The 17,219-nt window shown below is 29.9% G+C and overlaps 2 protein-coding genes across 8 annotated transcripts in view; one reads left to right on the forward strand and one right to left on the reverse strand.

Moving 5' to 3' along the window:
* LOC145322525 (activin receptor type-1B-like) overlaps positions 1-17,219 on the reverse strand; it is a 279,945-nt gene that overhangs the window by 255,992 nt on the left and 6,734 nt on the right. The window lies entirely within an intron of this gene.
* Positions 1-17,219, forward strand: part of LOC145322524 (protein spire homolog 1-like) — a 199,256-nt gene that overhangs the window by 160,941 nt on the left and 21,096 nt on the right. For 2 of the 6 annotated variants that reach the window (XM_080164618.1, XM_080164619.1), the window contains 6 exons: positions 4,436-4,497; positions 8,290-8,359; positions 13,471-13,531; positions 14,202-14,255; positions 16,523-16,649; positions 17,055-17,178. In XM_080164618.1, the coding sequence (XP_080020744.1) occupies positions 4,436-4,497; positions 8,290-8,359; positions 13,471-13,531; positions 14,202-14,255; positions 16,523-16,649; positions 17,055-17,178 (498 nt within the window). The remainder of the gene's footprint in view (positions 1-4,435; positions 4,498-8,289; positions 8,360-13,470; positions 13,532-14,201; positions 14,256-16,522; positions 16,650-17,054; positions 17,179-17,219) is intronic. The other 4 variants (XM_080164620.1, XM_080164621.1, XM_080164622.1 and 1 more) reach the window with 2 other exon arrangements.

Here is a 17,219-nt window from a genome sequence, read left to right on the forward strand (position 1 = left end):
CTTTTTTTATATAAAAAAAGAAACTCCGAATTTAACATACGACTATTAACAATTTTTGGTAGATACAGTTTCTGGTAGTAATACTTTATGTTAAGCATTCACGTTTGTCAAATATTCGACAGAATCATATTTATACTTTAATTTACTATAATGCTTGGTTAAATATAGAAGATTTTCATTGAAAAAATTTGCGGTCTATTTTCAATAGCAGCCGAGAAAATAATATTTTCCCCTTGGCGTTACGGATTTACAGACAAATCACAAAGTAGCCTCGAACCTAGTATGAACAAGAGCAAAAAAAGGGTTAAATAAAATGTATAAGATATTGTCTGAATGTCTTGATTATGCTATCAAAACATGTCTAACTACCACCCTACCCCTCAAATGGGCTAACATTCCCCATATGGGGGCTTACCATACCCCCAATTGCCTACACCATATATAACCCCCCGTGCCTGCAAAGTATCGCAATTAGATCGGAATGCTAATACGTGTTTGGACTCTTTAAAGTTCAGCTTTTTAAAAAGGAGCAATATTGAGTCAAATAAAAGATATATTAACCCATTATTTAAATGAAGGACATATATATGTCACCTAATAAAATGATTTCATATAATTTAGGGTCCTTCAATAAGTTCCTTAATTTTATCTCTTTTCAAAAAATTAGTCTGCCTTGAACGCATCGTAATTTTTCTCCTGTAGATCTTCAAATTTTCTTAATAATGCGCCCAGCATCTTAGTTATAGTGTGTCATCACTGCCGCAAAAGTTATACATTGTCAAACGCCATCAGGATTACATATTTTTACTACAGCGCAAAACTGCTTCAATCCCGTCATATTTGAACTTATTTTAATTGCTAATTTGTATCATTTTAAGTTTTGAAATTTTCGCGGAATCGATGTGACACCCACCTCAGTAAGATTAATATTGCAATCCCTCGTGGCAAAACAACAACTAACAAACTGACCAAAGGGTTGCTTACTGGGATTTACAGATAGTACAATGGACTATAATTTGCATACAAGGTCTTTCATATTAACTTGTTGATATTTTGTCTATCGGTGAAAGAAAGAATTGTGGATCAATTCAAAAGTAAACACAACTTACTATTAATTATAATGCTTCTTTTCTCAAAGTGCATATGAAGCGCTAAACCCCTGCCTTATTTTCTAAATAAATTGAAAATAATGAGGGGGAGGGAGGTATTTTTTTCCTTTCCCTAACAATTCCTTACCCTGGTTTGTTACCCAGTACCTATTATAATCTAATTTAGTCCAAAGTAATGACAAACAAATGATAAACTAACCCCCATCCCTGTTTGAATGATCTATTTGGACGTATGGACTTAAACAAGCTTGAGGTAGCTTTGATACGTAGTTTAATTTTTTGCTGTTTATTATTTTACTGTATTTGATGAATTTCAAATCTACAAGATATTGTATTTAGATAAAGGGTAAAATTATCATATAAAGGATAAAGTATAAACTTTATTAATATATGTAAATAGATAAAAACAAGAATGACAATATCCATTTGTAACGAAGCATAGAAATATTGAAAAATAAAATAATCAAAAAAGTTAGGTAATAAGCCAGTTACCAAAGGTTCGAATCTTGTATAACAGAGTAAAAACTGGGGAGGGAGAGAGCTGACATTCAATTGTCAATTTTCAAGTTCTAAAAGTTTTATAAACATTTTCTCCAATTCGTTAGCTTAAAAACTTACTGTTATCAAAACTTGATAAGTTTTTACGAACTAGCAGTTTCCAAACTTATCCTCTAAAAGTAACACAATATTTCTTAATTATAAAGATTTTCGAATAGTCTTAGATTGTTTGTTTTTCTGTTCGCAGCCGAGTATGTTGATTGGCATTTAGCCTCTGGACAGACGGACGAACAGACAAAGTTTGTTACCGAGTAGCGTGGCTATGTATAAATATATATATTATGCATTAAACTAATTTAAATATTGAAATTTCACCCTTAAATATAAATGCCCGCGACACCTGTTGGTTAATTTTAGAAAAAGATGTAAATGTCGCGTCTGTAAATAACCTTATATGTACCATTTTCAATTATAGCAAAAATTGTAAAACTTTTTTGTCATGTTTGAAAAAAAGTACAACTATGTATAAACCAAGCTATGTGAATTTGAAGAAGTACAACAAACCCCAAACTGTCCCAGTTTTGAGCAAGACGATTCCAGTTACGTCATATACGTTTCGGGAAAGAAAAAGGGAAGGGAAGAAGAAAATCTCTTCAAAAGAGATGGGAGCAAAGGGAAGAGATTTTCTTCCCCCCTTCCCTTTTTATATGACGTCACAGGAATCGTCTTGCTCAAAACTAGGACAGTTTGGGGTTTGTCAGAAGTACTAGTTTGTGCCCCTAGCATCTAAGTGCTCTGAATTAAAATGGATCAGACGATTACAAAAATAGAGCCTGATACCATCCCACAAAATATAAAAAAATAAAACAGCTTAAAACCATCCCGGGATCTATTTGAAGCTTCCCTAAAATGAAGAACTTAATCGGTTTCTTAACACAAAAAATCTTATTACTTTATATAGTAGGATTGTCTTATACCTGCTGTCCCCATGTTTGTGACCATTGAATAAACTAAATATATTAGCAAATTCAAGGCAGGGAATGGATAACAGCACTTGTTACTAATCTGCACCTCTTATTTCTCTCCAGACCATTTGAGCTACCAAAGTCAGAATTTGAAGCTAGAATTGGGGCAATAGTAATTTATTTTCCATTATCCTATCCTGGTATACCTGGCAAATGGCCACCCAAGTATTTTTCCAAGTTCCTTTTTTAGATGTCGCGTGGATTTAAATACAATAACCATTCAGAACAATCCTTTACTTCCGTCACAATTGTTTACATTTTTAAAAGATACCCTGGCAAAAAGCATAGTTTCTTGGTGGTTGTTGTGTATCTGTCTTGATAGATTTTTGACTGTGCAGAAGCATTTGCATTCCCTTTAGTGTGTTGTAGAAAATGAAAAATTTGTTCGTATTCTATATTATTTTTATCTGTAATAGACTGAAAAAATGTCCTTTCTTGCAAAATTGTTTACCTTTTTAACTTTCAAATTCTCCTTAGAATGAATACACAAAATTTAAAGTAACTATGCTTCATTTAAACTTAAAAGGTTATATTTTTAGTTGATTTTTACTTAAACCTAGTCCTAGGCCTCTTCAAAAATAATTTTTGACAGGGTAAACTCTGTAAATAGCAAACCACTGATCCCTTACTAACCATTCATTCATGGTATCACATCATTTCCGCTTTTATGTAAAATTCGCAAAGCATTTCGTATTTGTAAGTCTCAATATCAATTAACTAGCAGGGATCTAAAGGGATTAATGTACATTCTCAATGATGATACACAAAATCAACCCTTCTGATGATTACAATTAGTGGTTGAAACATTTGAAACACTCAACTAAATGAACCAACCAATCAAATTCATTAAAAAGTCCCAAAGGTTGTTAAGCCAACGAATATGATAACGTTTTTATAAGACTTTGGGGACTAGTGTAATAAACAGCCCATTGTCCCCTCTCACTCTGATTGTAAATAGCGATCAGAAGGTTTTTTTTTGTTTAAGAAGGAGGAGCAGTTAATGATTTAGAAATAATTTTCAGGTCAATTGGTAAATTTTTCTGAACTGAGGACACACTTTCATTTTTAGCAGCCATACAATAGACATGTAATTGGTCATGTATATGGCAGGATATTATATCTGAAGAAAAACTATACTGCTTTCAATTTTACGTCTGTCATAATAGTTTCTGTTGAATATCATTGTTTTTTTATTGATGATTACAATCACAGCATAATCATGATTATGTTATCAGCCATTGTCCTATTCCTTTATCCATTAAATATGTAGATTCACTTATTCTCAAATCCCTGATATTTTTAAAGTTTGCAAATGCCTTAATGGCTTTGAATTGGCTATTAGAGGTGAGACGGACTATAAAACTTTGCGGATTTTCTAAATTTTAAAATATTTTTAAAGGGATTTATGAATTAGTAAAAATAATTTTCCATCCTATTTTTTCTTTCTGCTAAATATTTAACATGCATAGGGAATATCGTAATTTAAAAAACAATACATTTTATTTGTAATAGTAAAGATTACTAATTTAATACAGAGAGGGAGTGGACATTGGGCTGTTTATTATACTAGTTCACAAAGTTTTATGATAAAGTTTTCGTATTCGTTGCCTTAATAACTTTCATTGATTTTGATTGTTTAATACATTAATTTGAGTATCCAAGCGCTCCAACTTAACCACTTATCTACAATAGGGATAATTTTGTGTATCATCTTTAGGGATGTACATCAATTTATAAGCCTTTATCTTATCCCTTTAAATCTCTGAATATAATATGTAACAAATAACAAAATAAACATTTCAGGTCTGAGTCTAGCAGAAAAAGTTTAAGAAAAACTACGGGACCTCCAGAGAAAAGACCGTTAGGTGAGTTTCATATAATATTTGTAATTTAGAACAACGAATTGGTACATTTTATTTTTTATGGATTTTTGTATGAAAATTAATTGACGGATTCAATTATATATTGCATTTGGACCAAAAGCACAAGAAATAAAATAAAAATATTTCAAGAGTAAGAAAAAAGGTCGTCCCTAATGCATAAACAAACCTCTAAATTTTTTATACTTCTTATATTTCAGGGATAAGGGATAGGAAACCTGGCCATTAATTAGGTCCCGGCCTAGATTCTAAAGGGATATTGCAACTATTACAAATTACTATCAAACTGGCGGACGCTCCCAAGTAGATATCACTCTAAACCAATAAGAATCAGCCTGTTTTTAACAACCAATCACCAATTGGCGAAAATTTTAGAAGCAGACAATTCTGGAAAAAATAATGATTTTGTCTGCTACGAAAAAATAATTATAAATGGTGTTAGATCACATTAGCTTAATTATTAAATCTGCTTAGAGTTAAACATTAAAAAAGGGCCATACAGAAAAAAACAAAAATAACGGGATTATTTTTTGGAAAGAAGGTAGCTACGAATTTTCATTTGATAGTTTATAAATTAGATGTTGTATTTTGAATTTTAAAAATTTAATACGGAATTGATAAAACACCTAAACCCTAATATATGTACAATACAACACAGTACAAATCTATCACTAATTAATAGTATCCAAAGAACTTGATAGAATGTTACCCAAGTGCATATTAATTTATTTATTTTGAATTTTAATTAGCAATGAAATTTTCAAATAAAATTTTTACTCATTAATAAAAATGCAAATAATACAAACTAAAATCTGTCTGAGGGAAACCCAACGATAGCTTTCTGACAGTTCAAATTACCAAAGTAAAAGATAAAAAAATTTTGGGAGAGAAAAAACTTCATTTTAACAAAAGCCCTTAATATATAGGTTTATAAAAAGTTATGTTTTTTACTTTAAACTAGCTACCTGAATTTGATTCTATACTTTATCTACACACACACACACAGCTTTTTTATTAGCGTTTTATACGAACCAATGCGCCATCCCAAAACTGGTTTATTAGGCTAGAAATAGGCCTAGGCTTGAAATAGGCCTGAAATAATATTTTCCTACGTTTCCCATCCCTTATCCCTGTTATATTTAAGTTTATGTCACTTGTCTGACATTGCAAAGTAAGTTTTCATATTAACAAATATTTACAGTTTGTTATCATTCTAACGTTTACTTTTCTATGCAGAAAAATTTAAAAAAAAACAGACTTTTTTTTGTATTGACGACATTGTTTTGTCATTGTCATTCAAACTATTTCACCCACTCACCTCTTAAGGTTTTTTTAGTAGCGAAGCTACTCTATTATTGATTTTGTCTGTCCGTCAGTTGGTCCGGAATGCGATTTTCTCGGTATCAATGATGATTAAAGACAGTTTTTTTCCCATGAAGATCCTATGACATGCATATACATAGATCATACATGTCTATGGGTCATGCTTCAATGACATAAAACTTATTTTTAAAGTTTTTGTGAATTTTTAAATATTTCTATTTTCATTTCTGATAAAATTCACTTTGACCTGTATTCCATTCCATGATTATTTGTGCTTCTCTACTCATGGATATTGTCATCCTTGTTTGTTTTTGTCTGTTTTTATTCATTATTATCTCATATTAACTGTTAACGGTGATTGCAATTTTAAAGTACTTTGGGATTTCTACCATTTAGCTGTGTTGATAAAACTTTCAGATTTACTTGATTTGATTTCATTAAATTCGAAGAGCAAAAGCTTACTTTTCAGACAACAATAAAAATTCCTCTTTAAACATGCAAGGGATGCTCTTTAAGGCTTATATTGTACATTACAAATAAAACGTAATTGCTGTCTCAATGATCTTTACGTGTTATAAACGTAATCGGTCTTGTTTCATTAAAAGTTTCAAATAAATATAAAAAAACAAGTTGGTAAGTTTTTAATCTTCCTGTAAAAATTTTAATTTTATGGCAACCATTACTAGACAATATGAAATTAATTTAGTTTTGAATATCTCAATAATCTGAACATTAGTGGTTGAAAATTTTTAACACTACTACTTTGAAACCAACCATTCATATTTAAATAAAAGTAACTTAATTTTTTGAGCCTTCAAATATATTAACGCGGCCGTAAAACTTTGGGTACTAGTCTAATTTATAGTCCAATGTCCCCTCCCTTACTGGATAATATGGTTATTACCCCGTCCCGTTTTAGAAAAGACCGTTTTTAAAGCTTTTGTTCCATCTCAATTTTAACGATTTTTACAAATTTTTAATTCTAGTGTGTCAATATAAACCTGAATACTTGATATCCAGCATTATAAATCAGCCGGATATCCGTATCTGTCCAATCCGGCCCAACCCTATTATTTATGTATGAAATTTGGCAATCTTTTACTATGGAAAATTACTTGCTACACTTTTGTCCTTTATATGTTATGAATTGAAATTTTATATAAAATCTTCAGAATTGAGATGGTACAAGAGCTTTAAAAACAGGTCTTTTTGCATATTTCAAAAATTTCGCAGTGCTTGTACCATCGCAATTTTTGCCTTACAGAAAAAATATTTTGCATGGGTCATTCTTTTGCATTAATCAACCATATTATTGCTGGGGGCAAAAATTTTAACAAAATATTTCTAAAACAGGACGGGGTAATGGTTATCACACACGTACACAAATATAACAATAAATAATATTGGTAACAAGACCCAAAACGTATTAAATATTTCGTGTCAAGAAATAATAATTTTATCCAATGTTTAAACTAAACTAGACTAAGATTAAAAGGTTGTGCAATGGCTTCTGCATGTGTGTTGTTTTATCAAAAGCCAACTGAATCGCGCAAACTGCCCTTTACTCAGTGAGGTAGGAGAAATTGGACTGTAAATTACAAGGGTACTCAAACTTTATATAACTAAGTTAAATTAATCGTTGGCTTAAAAACTTTTCGAACTTTTTTTTAATTTTGATAAGTTCATTTTAAAATATTAGTGTCCGAACTTTTTGATAATTAATTGAATCTACAAATGTTTTTTTTAAAATCATGTTTGGGGATTTATAACAATTTTTCGTCCATTGGCTTTTCCCTTAAGATCTCTAATCTTCACTTCACTATCATCCCTGTAATTTACCATTATAGTTTTGCTAACACGAAACACTTTGAAGGTATAATAATAATCGAAAGCGATGGCACACCCGGGCAACAACTTGTCTTTGTGTGCTTTTGCTCATTTTTTGCCATGCTAAACTTGTAAAATGCGGTCTCAATAAAAGGCGACAAAAATACTTTCTAAATTATAAATAATATAGATAGATGAACAGGATAAGTCACAACTTCACATTTATTTTTTATGAAATTCTATATTTTTTTTATGAGCCAAAATTATCATCGCGAAATTTGAGTTTTTTAGTTTATCATGCCCTTATTTCAAGCAGTTATTTATGATAGATTAGGTCTTTGTGGTCTCTTGGCTTTTTATGGTATTTCCAACACTTACGATACGATAGCAAACTTTTTGTTAATCATAACAGTTAAAAGTAGCTTAGATATCGATAACTAGGGTTTATACGTCAGTCTGATAGCTTTATTATAGCTGGCAAGATAATTGTTTAATTCAAGTAAATACTGTTTAGATAAACATAAAAATTACGTTTTGTGGGTTGGACATCATTTTATAGTTCATAGTCTATTCCTCTGTGATCTCTGATTTTCATTATTTATTAATATATTTTATTTTATTTTTCAGTCCTTACTGGTTTAGAGTCAAGTAGATGTAAATTAGATGACAGCTGGCAACCTAGTCCTAATTATAACAGGTAAATTAATAATATAGCTGGCAACCTAGTCCTTATTATAACAGGTAAATTATGATATAGCTGGCAACCAAGTCCTAATTATAACAGGTAAATTAAAATGTAGCTGGCAACCTAGTCCTAATTATAACAGGTAAATTATAATATAGCTGGCAACCTAGTCCTAATTTTAACAGGTAAATTAATAATATAGCTGGCAACCTAGTCCTAATTATAACAGGTAAATTAAAATGTAGCTGGCAACCTAGTCCTAATTATAACAGGTAAATTATAATATAGCTGGCAACCTAGTCCTAATTTTAACAGGTAAATTAATAATATAGCTGGCAACCTAGTCCTAATTATAACAGGTAAATTATAATATAGCTGGCAACCTAGTCCTAATTATGAAAATTAAATCATATTAAATCTGGCATCTACGATATCTTTCTTGGCCAACATACAGACGGACATCCTGTTACTTCCGTATATTGGATATTTAGCGTTATAAAACAAAAATGATTTTATATTAAATGCAATATCAATATGCTTTGTTAAAAATATACATATTATTTATAATTAATAAAGGTTAAATTGTGCTATTGTTCAATGAAAAGTTAATTAATAATAAAAAGCACATTTTTGTATATGAGTCATAATCTATTTATAATAAGTCAAAAATAATTAGTTAGTTGGTAATATTTTTATTCAAATTTTAAATCTGGTAGATATCAATGATTGACATGTATAACAAACGTATAGTCGTCGTCGGGAAGGTGATAGGTTCGAATCTCGGTCCGACACCGCGTCATAACTAAAGACGTTAAAAATGGTTCCTACTGCTGCTATGTCAGATGCGCGACATAAATAGTAAGAGTAGGGGGAATGCCTTGGCCCAAAACAGGCGCAACTCGTTACCATGCACAGTTGAGAATTCTCAGACAAAGGTCGTGCACCACAGAGAGTTGGTTGTCTGTTGGATGTTACTCAACCTAATATCCTTGGGTGTTTGGACAGAGAAGGGTGCGTAACAGTCATCCTTAGTTCTCCTGGATTGCTGGACCAGGACCTGGACAGTACATCAAGTCGATAAGGTCCTTGACTGCAATCCCGCCCGTACGAGGTAATTAAAAAGGGTAAAACATATAGAAGAAAAGCAGCTTGGAAAAGGACACTTGTATATTAAATCATACAGGTTTCCCTAAGTTTTATAACCATGTTCTCGTATTCGATGGGGGCTATAGCACTTACACATCCAGCAAATTTACAGTTAATGTATTTTTATCAAATATTGGATGCACATCAATTTATTGTCCATTGTCTTATCCCTTCAGATTCTTGAAACAAAGGACATTGTTGTTATATGCATAAAAGTTATATTAAATGATAAATCGAATATATCAGTGGTACATAAAATACAGCTATATACAAGAATATAAATATTCAAAATCGTATAATAAGAAATTTTGTGGGCTGAAGAACTATATGAAAATAATAAAGATTAATTAGATTCTACAAAACTTTAAAAAGTTCTAGTTAATATGAATATACCATTTAAGGAAGAACTATTTGCCTATAACTTTTCAGACAGTAAATTGAAAATGTAAAGCAATTTCATGTATGTACTATAAAGGTTAAGTTTTATTCATGAAGGTCGGGAAAGTTACTAATAACATGTATTTATTAATAATTAAAGAAGTATTAATTGCATTTTTTTACATTTAAAAAATTAAATTACTGTATATTAAAACTATTGGTTAAAAAGTTTGGACCCTACTGATTTCCAACCAATTAATCCAAATTCATTTCAAGTACCCAAAGTTTTTGAACTAATAAATAAGATAATGTGTTTATAAAACTTTGGGTACCAGTGTAATTTACAGTAAAATGTCACCTTTCAAAATTGATAATAGCGCAGTAACAATAAACGCTGATATACTAAAAAGACCAAACTGTTCCAATGTGACTGTGGCGAACTTACAGACCCTGCTTATTAAGTAGCTGCGCTTCCTAAACTTTTTTGTAACAAAAATTTGTCGCCAGAGTAGATAAAGGCATAAAAGGTTTTTTGTCACCTCAAGTCAAAAGTAAAAGTTGATTCTTGAAGTCATAAAAACCCCATTTTTACAGTAAAACTTTTGTCTATTCTAGCCCAATATCTTGCTGTTTTTCTCATGAATTTATTCCAGTGAAAGAATCGTCCTAAATAATTAAATTCTTCCAGTCAATTTAATTTAAACCCCATTGTTATCATAAACTAAATATAATGGTTATGTTGCTCTAAAATAGCTGGAATCTTTTTTCCAGAAAGAAAGTCCTTTGATTTTTGTAAATACAGATAAAAGTCATATTGAAATATTTCACTTATTTTTCTTCAGATTTATTTTCTATAAATAAAACATTGGCTTTCAAATAATATAGTGCAATTAATAGATGAGATTATTGTGATTTTATAGTAATTCAACCCTTGCAGTTTTTGAGCCACTCTCCCTTATGCTTGGGAAAGGTTAAAAAGAGTTGCAGAATGCTGTGCTAGCCACCACAATTGATATGAATACCACTTTTTGCCTTCTAATCTCCCTCCCATTATTCTTATTTAAAAATGGTTGTACAATGTCAGCGAGAATTTTAAAATGTTAGTTGAAAGAAAGTTGTGAACTACCTAAAACACGCTTTAATCGAGTAATTGTGTTATCATATATTCATAGAATTTTTATTTTACTTGACTCATTGAATTTAATTCCTACCTAATATAAGTTTCAATTTCCTCTATTATTTCTGCATTTTAGTTTATTGTTCTCTCGTTTATGTCAAATAATGAATGCTTGTTATTGCTTGGCTTCTTAGAAAATATTAATTGTTTCGTTGTTTCGTTTTAACACTCAGCTCTGCTCTAATAAAGACAACTAAAAATCTAGCAGTGTATTATTACATCCACAAAAAAAAAGCTATTTCACTGTGTCAAAATCTTTCAGAATAGCAAAATATTTTTTTTCCGAAGTAAGCTCTCTGCTTCTAACATTCTTCGTTATTAAACACCACATTTTATGTTAGTTGCTTTGCAAATATGTTCCCACTTTCGAATAGGTCTCATAACTGTAAAGTGGTTCATATTCGCCCAAAATATCAATAGTAAATTGATTATATAAATTGTAAAAAAAATGGGAAGGTGATGGGACACCCAAAAAAATGTAGCACAAAGAAATGGAATTGATATTTATTTGGCACCATGCTCCCAGTTATAATTTCTTATCATTAATACTCAATTTTACAGCTGGGATATTGAAATGTATTATCTCAACTTGTGCTATATGTATAGATTTAATTTTATCTTCATAGATTTATATTTTTTTATGTATGACTTTAATTTTTTTAAGCAAAAAATGTAATAGGAAAATTCTTAAAAGATTTGTTATAAACAAAATTATTTCTGCGTTAGAGCTCTTAGCCACTCAAGTTTACAATTGCTTATCCATATACCATACTGCTTTAATTGTGTAAGATTTCCATTAGTCATAGAAAGAAAGTATTTAGACGATTTTTACTTAAATTTTTGGAAGATTTGATCTCTAATTTTTAAAAGAAAAAACATCTAGGCTTTTACTTTCTATTTAAATATATCATTACTGAGGCTGCGCCATTATCATTTATGATACATGTATTCTAAAAGTAGTGTTAAAACATGTTAAAAATAAAAAAAAATTAATAACGTTCTCTCATTCGTTGGCTTAATCATTAGCTACTTTTTATGAAATCTGTATTGATTGGTTGAAAAAATAACAATATCCAAAGTTTTAATAATATATCATCATTCGAGATTTACATTAATTTATCTTTCTTTGTCCTATCCGATAAGACTTTTGGATATATACAAAGAATAGAACAAATAAATATGCCAGTATAAATAGCTATTAATACTCCTATATAAATATATGAAACCTATCACGACTGAATCAATCATATTATTAATCAAAAAAGGCTCGTTTTATATATCAAGATTTGCTAGCAAAAAATAACAGTTTTATTGCTTTACAAAATTTTAGTACTCCACGATTTCCGTATTTCATCCCATGTTGGTTATTTATCGCATCGTATTATAGACAGCTTTCTGCGGATATTAAAATAAAGAAGATTAAAACCAGGTTATTTAACACGATGCCATACATGATTTTTCAGTATGGCTGAGAACCGGTATTAATCTATCGGAAATCAATCAGTTTCGAAGCCATAAAACTTGAAAACAGCTTTTCTATTTTCAAGTATTAAATAGCAGAATATCTATGTGTCTGTCTATTCAATGTCTCACTTTCCGCTGTTTTACATTTGATTTGCAAGCTTATTGGAGTTGATTTTGGTGCTTTTTTATATTAAAATATCTTCTTTCTCTTTAGAAGATAAATGAATGTAATGATAAATAATGTTCTGGCTTGATGTCAATGTATTTTATCATTTATTAAGCAGAAAACAATGGGGTGGGGAACTAAAGGAAATGTGCTAAGGTTAAATTATACATTGATAAAAAACTATTTGAAACAGTACACAATCTAGAGGGAGAAGACAATAATCGATAAATTGATTACATCCGTAATGATGATATACAAACTTACCCCTTCTGTAAATTATAATCAATGGTTGAAATGTTTGAAAACTAGACAAAATGAACCCACCAATAAAAAAAAATTCTAAGAAAGTCCCCAAAGTTGTGCAGCTACTCTATAACTTGGATCTGTCCTTACGTCTGTCCTTCTGTCTGACCAAATTATACTATTTAACCAATAGAAATATTTTTTCAAAAAATTACAACATGCAGTTGTACATTTTGTCAAAAAAAAAAAACAATTAACTTTTTGGCAAAATATTAGACTAAACTGTTTTAACTTTTATTTGTAATTAAAATACAGTTTAGGGATTTTAATTATGACATTTTAAAGAGCGTGTTTTATAAAGCTTAGCGCCCCCCATTCTGTAATATTAGATTGCTATTTTAAAGATTTAAAAAATGCAAATATTTACATGTTAAAGATAATCTATCAGCTATATTATGGAACTTGACTTAAAAGGTTCTAAATGCCTATAAATTTTTTTTATACATTTTGTGTTAATTAACAAAAAATTGACAAAATATTTTATTTTAGACGAGTGATACAACCAGATCAAGAGCTCATGGACAACCTTCTCAACTTCAGCGGAGATGAGGTAACTATCCTAGCGGGATTATAATCCTTTTTAACCTAACCAAAACTTACCTATCAAAATTTCATCCATAAAAAAATGAAATATTAGTATAACTTCTCATTTTTTAAGAGCAGTTTTATTAGAATATAAAAAAAATATTGTTAAAAAAGTTTAAATTTAAAAATTATGTATGATAATGGGGGTGGGCGGCTATACGGATCTAATTAATGGGCTGGGCTCAACTAAGAATTTATCATATATGTTTTCAGATTTTAGCCACTCTTTAGGATCCCGTTTTTCAAGACATAATTATATGTAAAAAGGATAATTATGTCCATTAGTGGCAACGCAACAATAATAAGCAGTTACAATTTTTAATATTGATATAATCTTAATACCTATTGTCTTTCGATTTATGGGGGATTCAGAGCCTAGGGATAGGTGCTGCGTAGAGACTGTGTTTGAGTGTGTGCCTACGTAGATTTTCTGAATAGATTTAAAATAGCTTTATGACCTTTGACACTGAATCTCCGGACATACAGACATGAACATGCTTTAGTTAAAGAGTAGTTTCGCTACTTTTAAAAAATGAATTTAAGTTTTTGTAAAAGTAATTAAAATATATGACTGAAGATTTTTGTTGACTCGCTAATCTTAAATTCTTCAAACTTAGTGTTACAATGATTTTTAGATATTTGGAATTGTAAACAGAAAAAAGAAACCACCGGTTTTGCCAGTTATTGTGGTATGTTAATGTACATTGTGTACATTTGTGTACATTCTGTACAATATGGGGATTTTTTGTATTGTCTTTTCCATTTTAATAATCAAAATCTTTTAGGTTGTTATCTACTATTTGTATATGTTTTAGTATTTAGAATGGGATATAAAACGAGTAGTTCTTAGTTTAAAAAGAATATATAGAATTGTTTATGAATTGTCATAATTTAAATTGTCTAAAAAAATGTAAGCATAAACTACAATTCAGATCAAAAACAAGCATACCAAAGAAAAAAAGTAAACTATTTTATGCCATATATTATCATATTAAGATATCTTAAGATGATGACGGACATAAAAAGTCAAATAGTAGCTCCGCAGAAAAAAAATCGCGCATTTGTTTTATTAAGATTCTGATCACATACCTCTGGAATATCTTTAGAAGGTGTTGGACAATTCCTCAGGGATACAGGGATAGGACAATAGACGAAACTACCTTTCACTACCCCAATTTGTATGTGTAAAATTCTGCCTTTGAAATATGGGAAATATTAAGGAAAGAATGGGTTGTAGAATAATTAAGCCATCATTATCCTCCCTCTCACTCCTGGCCAAATGATGCAATTTTTCATGCCCATAATCAAACTTTAGCATTGTCCATTGGATTTTAGTTGGTCCCTTTGAACTACGTCATCGCCAAAGACGTTAAAATCATTTTTTGCTTTTGCCAGTTTAGGTTTTACATTATAGGGATGACAAAGCCCATTTTCGGGTGCAATTCATTAGCGAATACAGGCCAGACCTCTGGAAATTGTTTTGCAATTAAGGGGTATAAGGTCTGTAAAAGATTTTGCCTTGTCTTTTCACAGGTGATTTCAGCTACCCTTTAAAGGTTTTGATCAGACAGTAAAAATAAGTAAATAAAAAGTTTTTAACCAGATAGTAATCAATCTACATAAGAAATTATATTATTGTTTTGTTATTTGATTGACCGAAAATTTAGAGACAAAATAATTCTTCTTCAGATAAACTATCTCCGCTTGTTGGAGAACCAGATATTTTTTTGGCATAAAAAAGATTTCTTGGAGATATCATTCATAGAAATTTTCTTGATTTGCTACTTTAAAATTTTTTGGATTACCTAATTTTTATGATTCCATAGAAAATCTGCAAAAACCAAGGAAAAGGGCAAAAAATCCACAAAGTAATTTCTAACTGAAGGAATAGTTATTTATCGCATCGTATTATAGACAGCTTAACGCGTATATTAAAATAAAAAATTATAAGACTAAAACCAGAATTTTTAGCCCCTAGGGCTATCGAAACTGGTATTAATTTTACTATTTTTATTTTAATATTCGTGGAAAATTGTGTGGAATACGACACTACATAACATAAGATTTTTTAGTTCAGCTCTTATCCAGCGGATATAAATCGGTTTCGAAGCCATACTGGAAAAAATATAAAACTTATACAATAAAGTAAATTAGCAAAATTTTTGTTAACAGTAATACAGTATATGCAATCAAAGGAAAGTTACTTTCGAATTGAGACATTAATATTCATTTTTACGAATAGTCTTCCTTATTTACAACCACTCCCAGCTCTTTTATTAGATTTTTATGCAATTTATCTTCGATGAGTAATTTTATACTTTTAGTTTTTACCAATTTTAAATTATGTTAATCTAAATTAAGACATAATCGATGTAAAGGACTTATTATACTTTTTAAGGCTAGGTTATTATCGAAAAAAAAATAATTTTAATGACATTTATGTTGATAGATGGCTTCATGAAAATATTCTTTTTATTCTATATATATGTATTGGGTTATTTTTGTAGTATTTAGATCAAATTAGGTAAGAATGTCTTAAACTAGAATCAGAAATACAACTAATCTAAATTGTTACTTGGAGAGATATTTATACTGAAGAAAAAAACTTTACTAAAATTTCAACTAGTTGAGATACTAGTTAGTTTTGCTTTGTTGACATATCATGGTGTTATATTGAATATCCATATGTAAAGAAATAATACATTTGATTTCAATAATGATTATTTTGAAATGTTATCAACTAAATATTTTTTATGATTAAGAATTATACTGTAATTGTTATCATTAAAGGAATATAAAGATGAAAGCAGAAAAGATGGAGGGTAAATAGTTTATCTTTAGGTGTCTTCTCCTGTCTCTAATTTAATCTATTTTTTTAAAATTTTTACCATCTTTTGTATGATACTAACCTAATTAAATGGGATGAAATTAAACGCGGCATTTTGATTGAATTTAGGATGAAGATGAGGCTGAGGAGAATGAAGCTCCCCTGGAAATTTCTAGTCCTATGCATTCAGCAGCAGCTACTACACCGAGCAACAACAAACAAAATACAAAAACAAAGAAAGACTGGCATAAAACATGTAAGATTTTATTGTTTCTATATTTTTCAACACACAAATTAAACAATATAAGTAAGTATCTTTAAGAAGTTAACAAAACGGTATTTTCTTTTATAACCAATTATGAGTTTAGCTACTCTTTCAGAAAGATAAATCTAAGATTTAAGTACTGAATTTTAGGAAAGTTTTAATAGGGTGGTTTTAGGCTTTTATATTTATAGTGGAACGGTTTTAAGCTACTTTTTAAATCTTCGAATAGAGAGTCGCTAGATTCTAAGTCACCAGTAAATAGGTATATAATGTAATTTAAAGGCTTTTGATATACCGTCTGTTGTCTTATTTTCTTGAATCGTTGCAATACTTACATTTTCGATTTTTTATTAATTTATAAAAAAAAATTAATTTTAATTTTTTACTTTATTTTAGTGGCACTTGACTTGGTTATCCATGGTCCAACGAGGAAAGTGCAACGACGACATTCCGTGTCAGTTTGTCAGACCCCAGTTCATAAGAAAATTACAAAGAGAAATCAGCTGTTCCCTGATTCTAGGTAAACTTCGTTTGAAATATAAAATGTTAGGGAAGGACCTT

The sequence above is a fragment of the Acartia tonsa genome, chromosome 6, assembly GCF_053477335.1.
Source record: "Acartia tonsa isolate MP-2025a chromosome 6, ASM5347733v1, whole genome shotgun sequence".
Classification (NCBI taxonomy): domain Eukaryota; kingdom Metazoa; phylum Arthropoda; class Copepoda; order Calanoida; family Acartiidae; genus Acartia; species Acartia tonsa.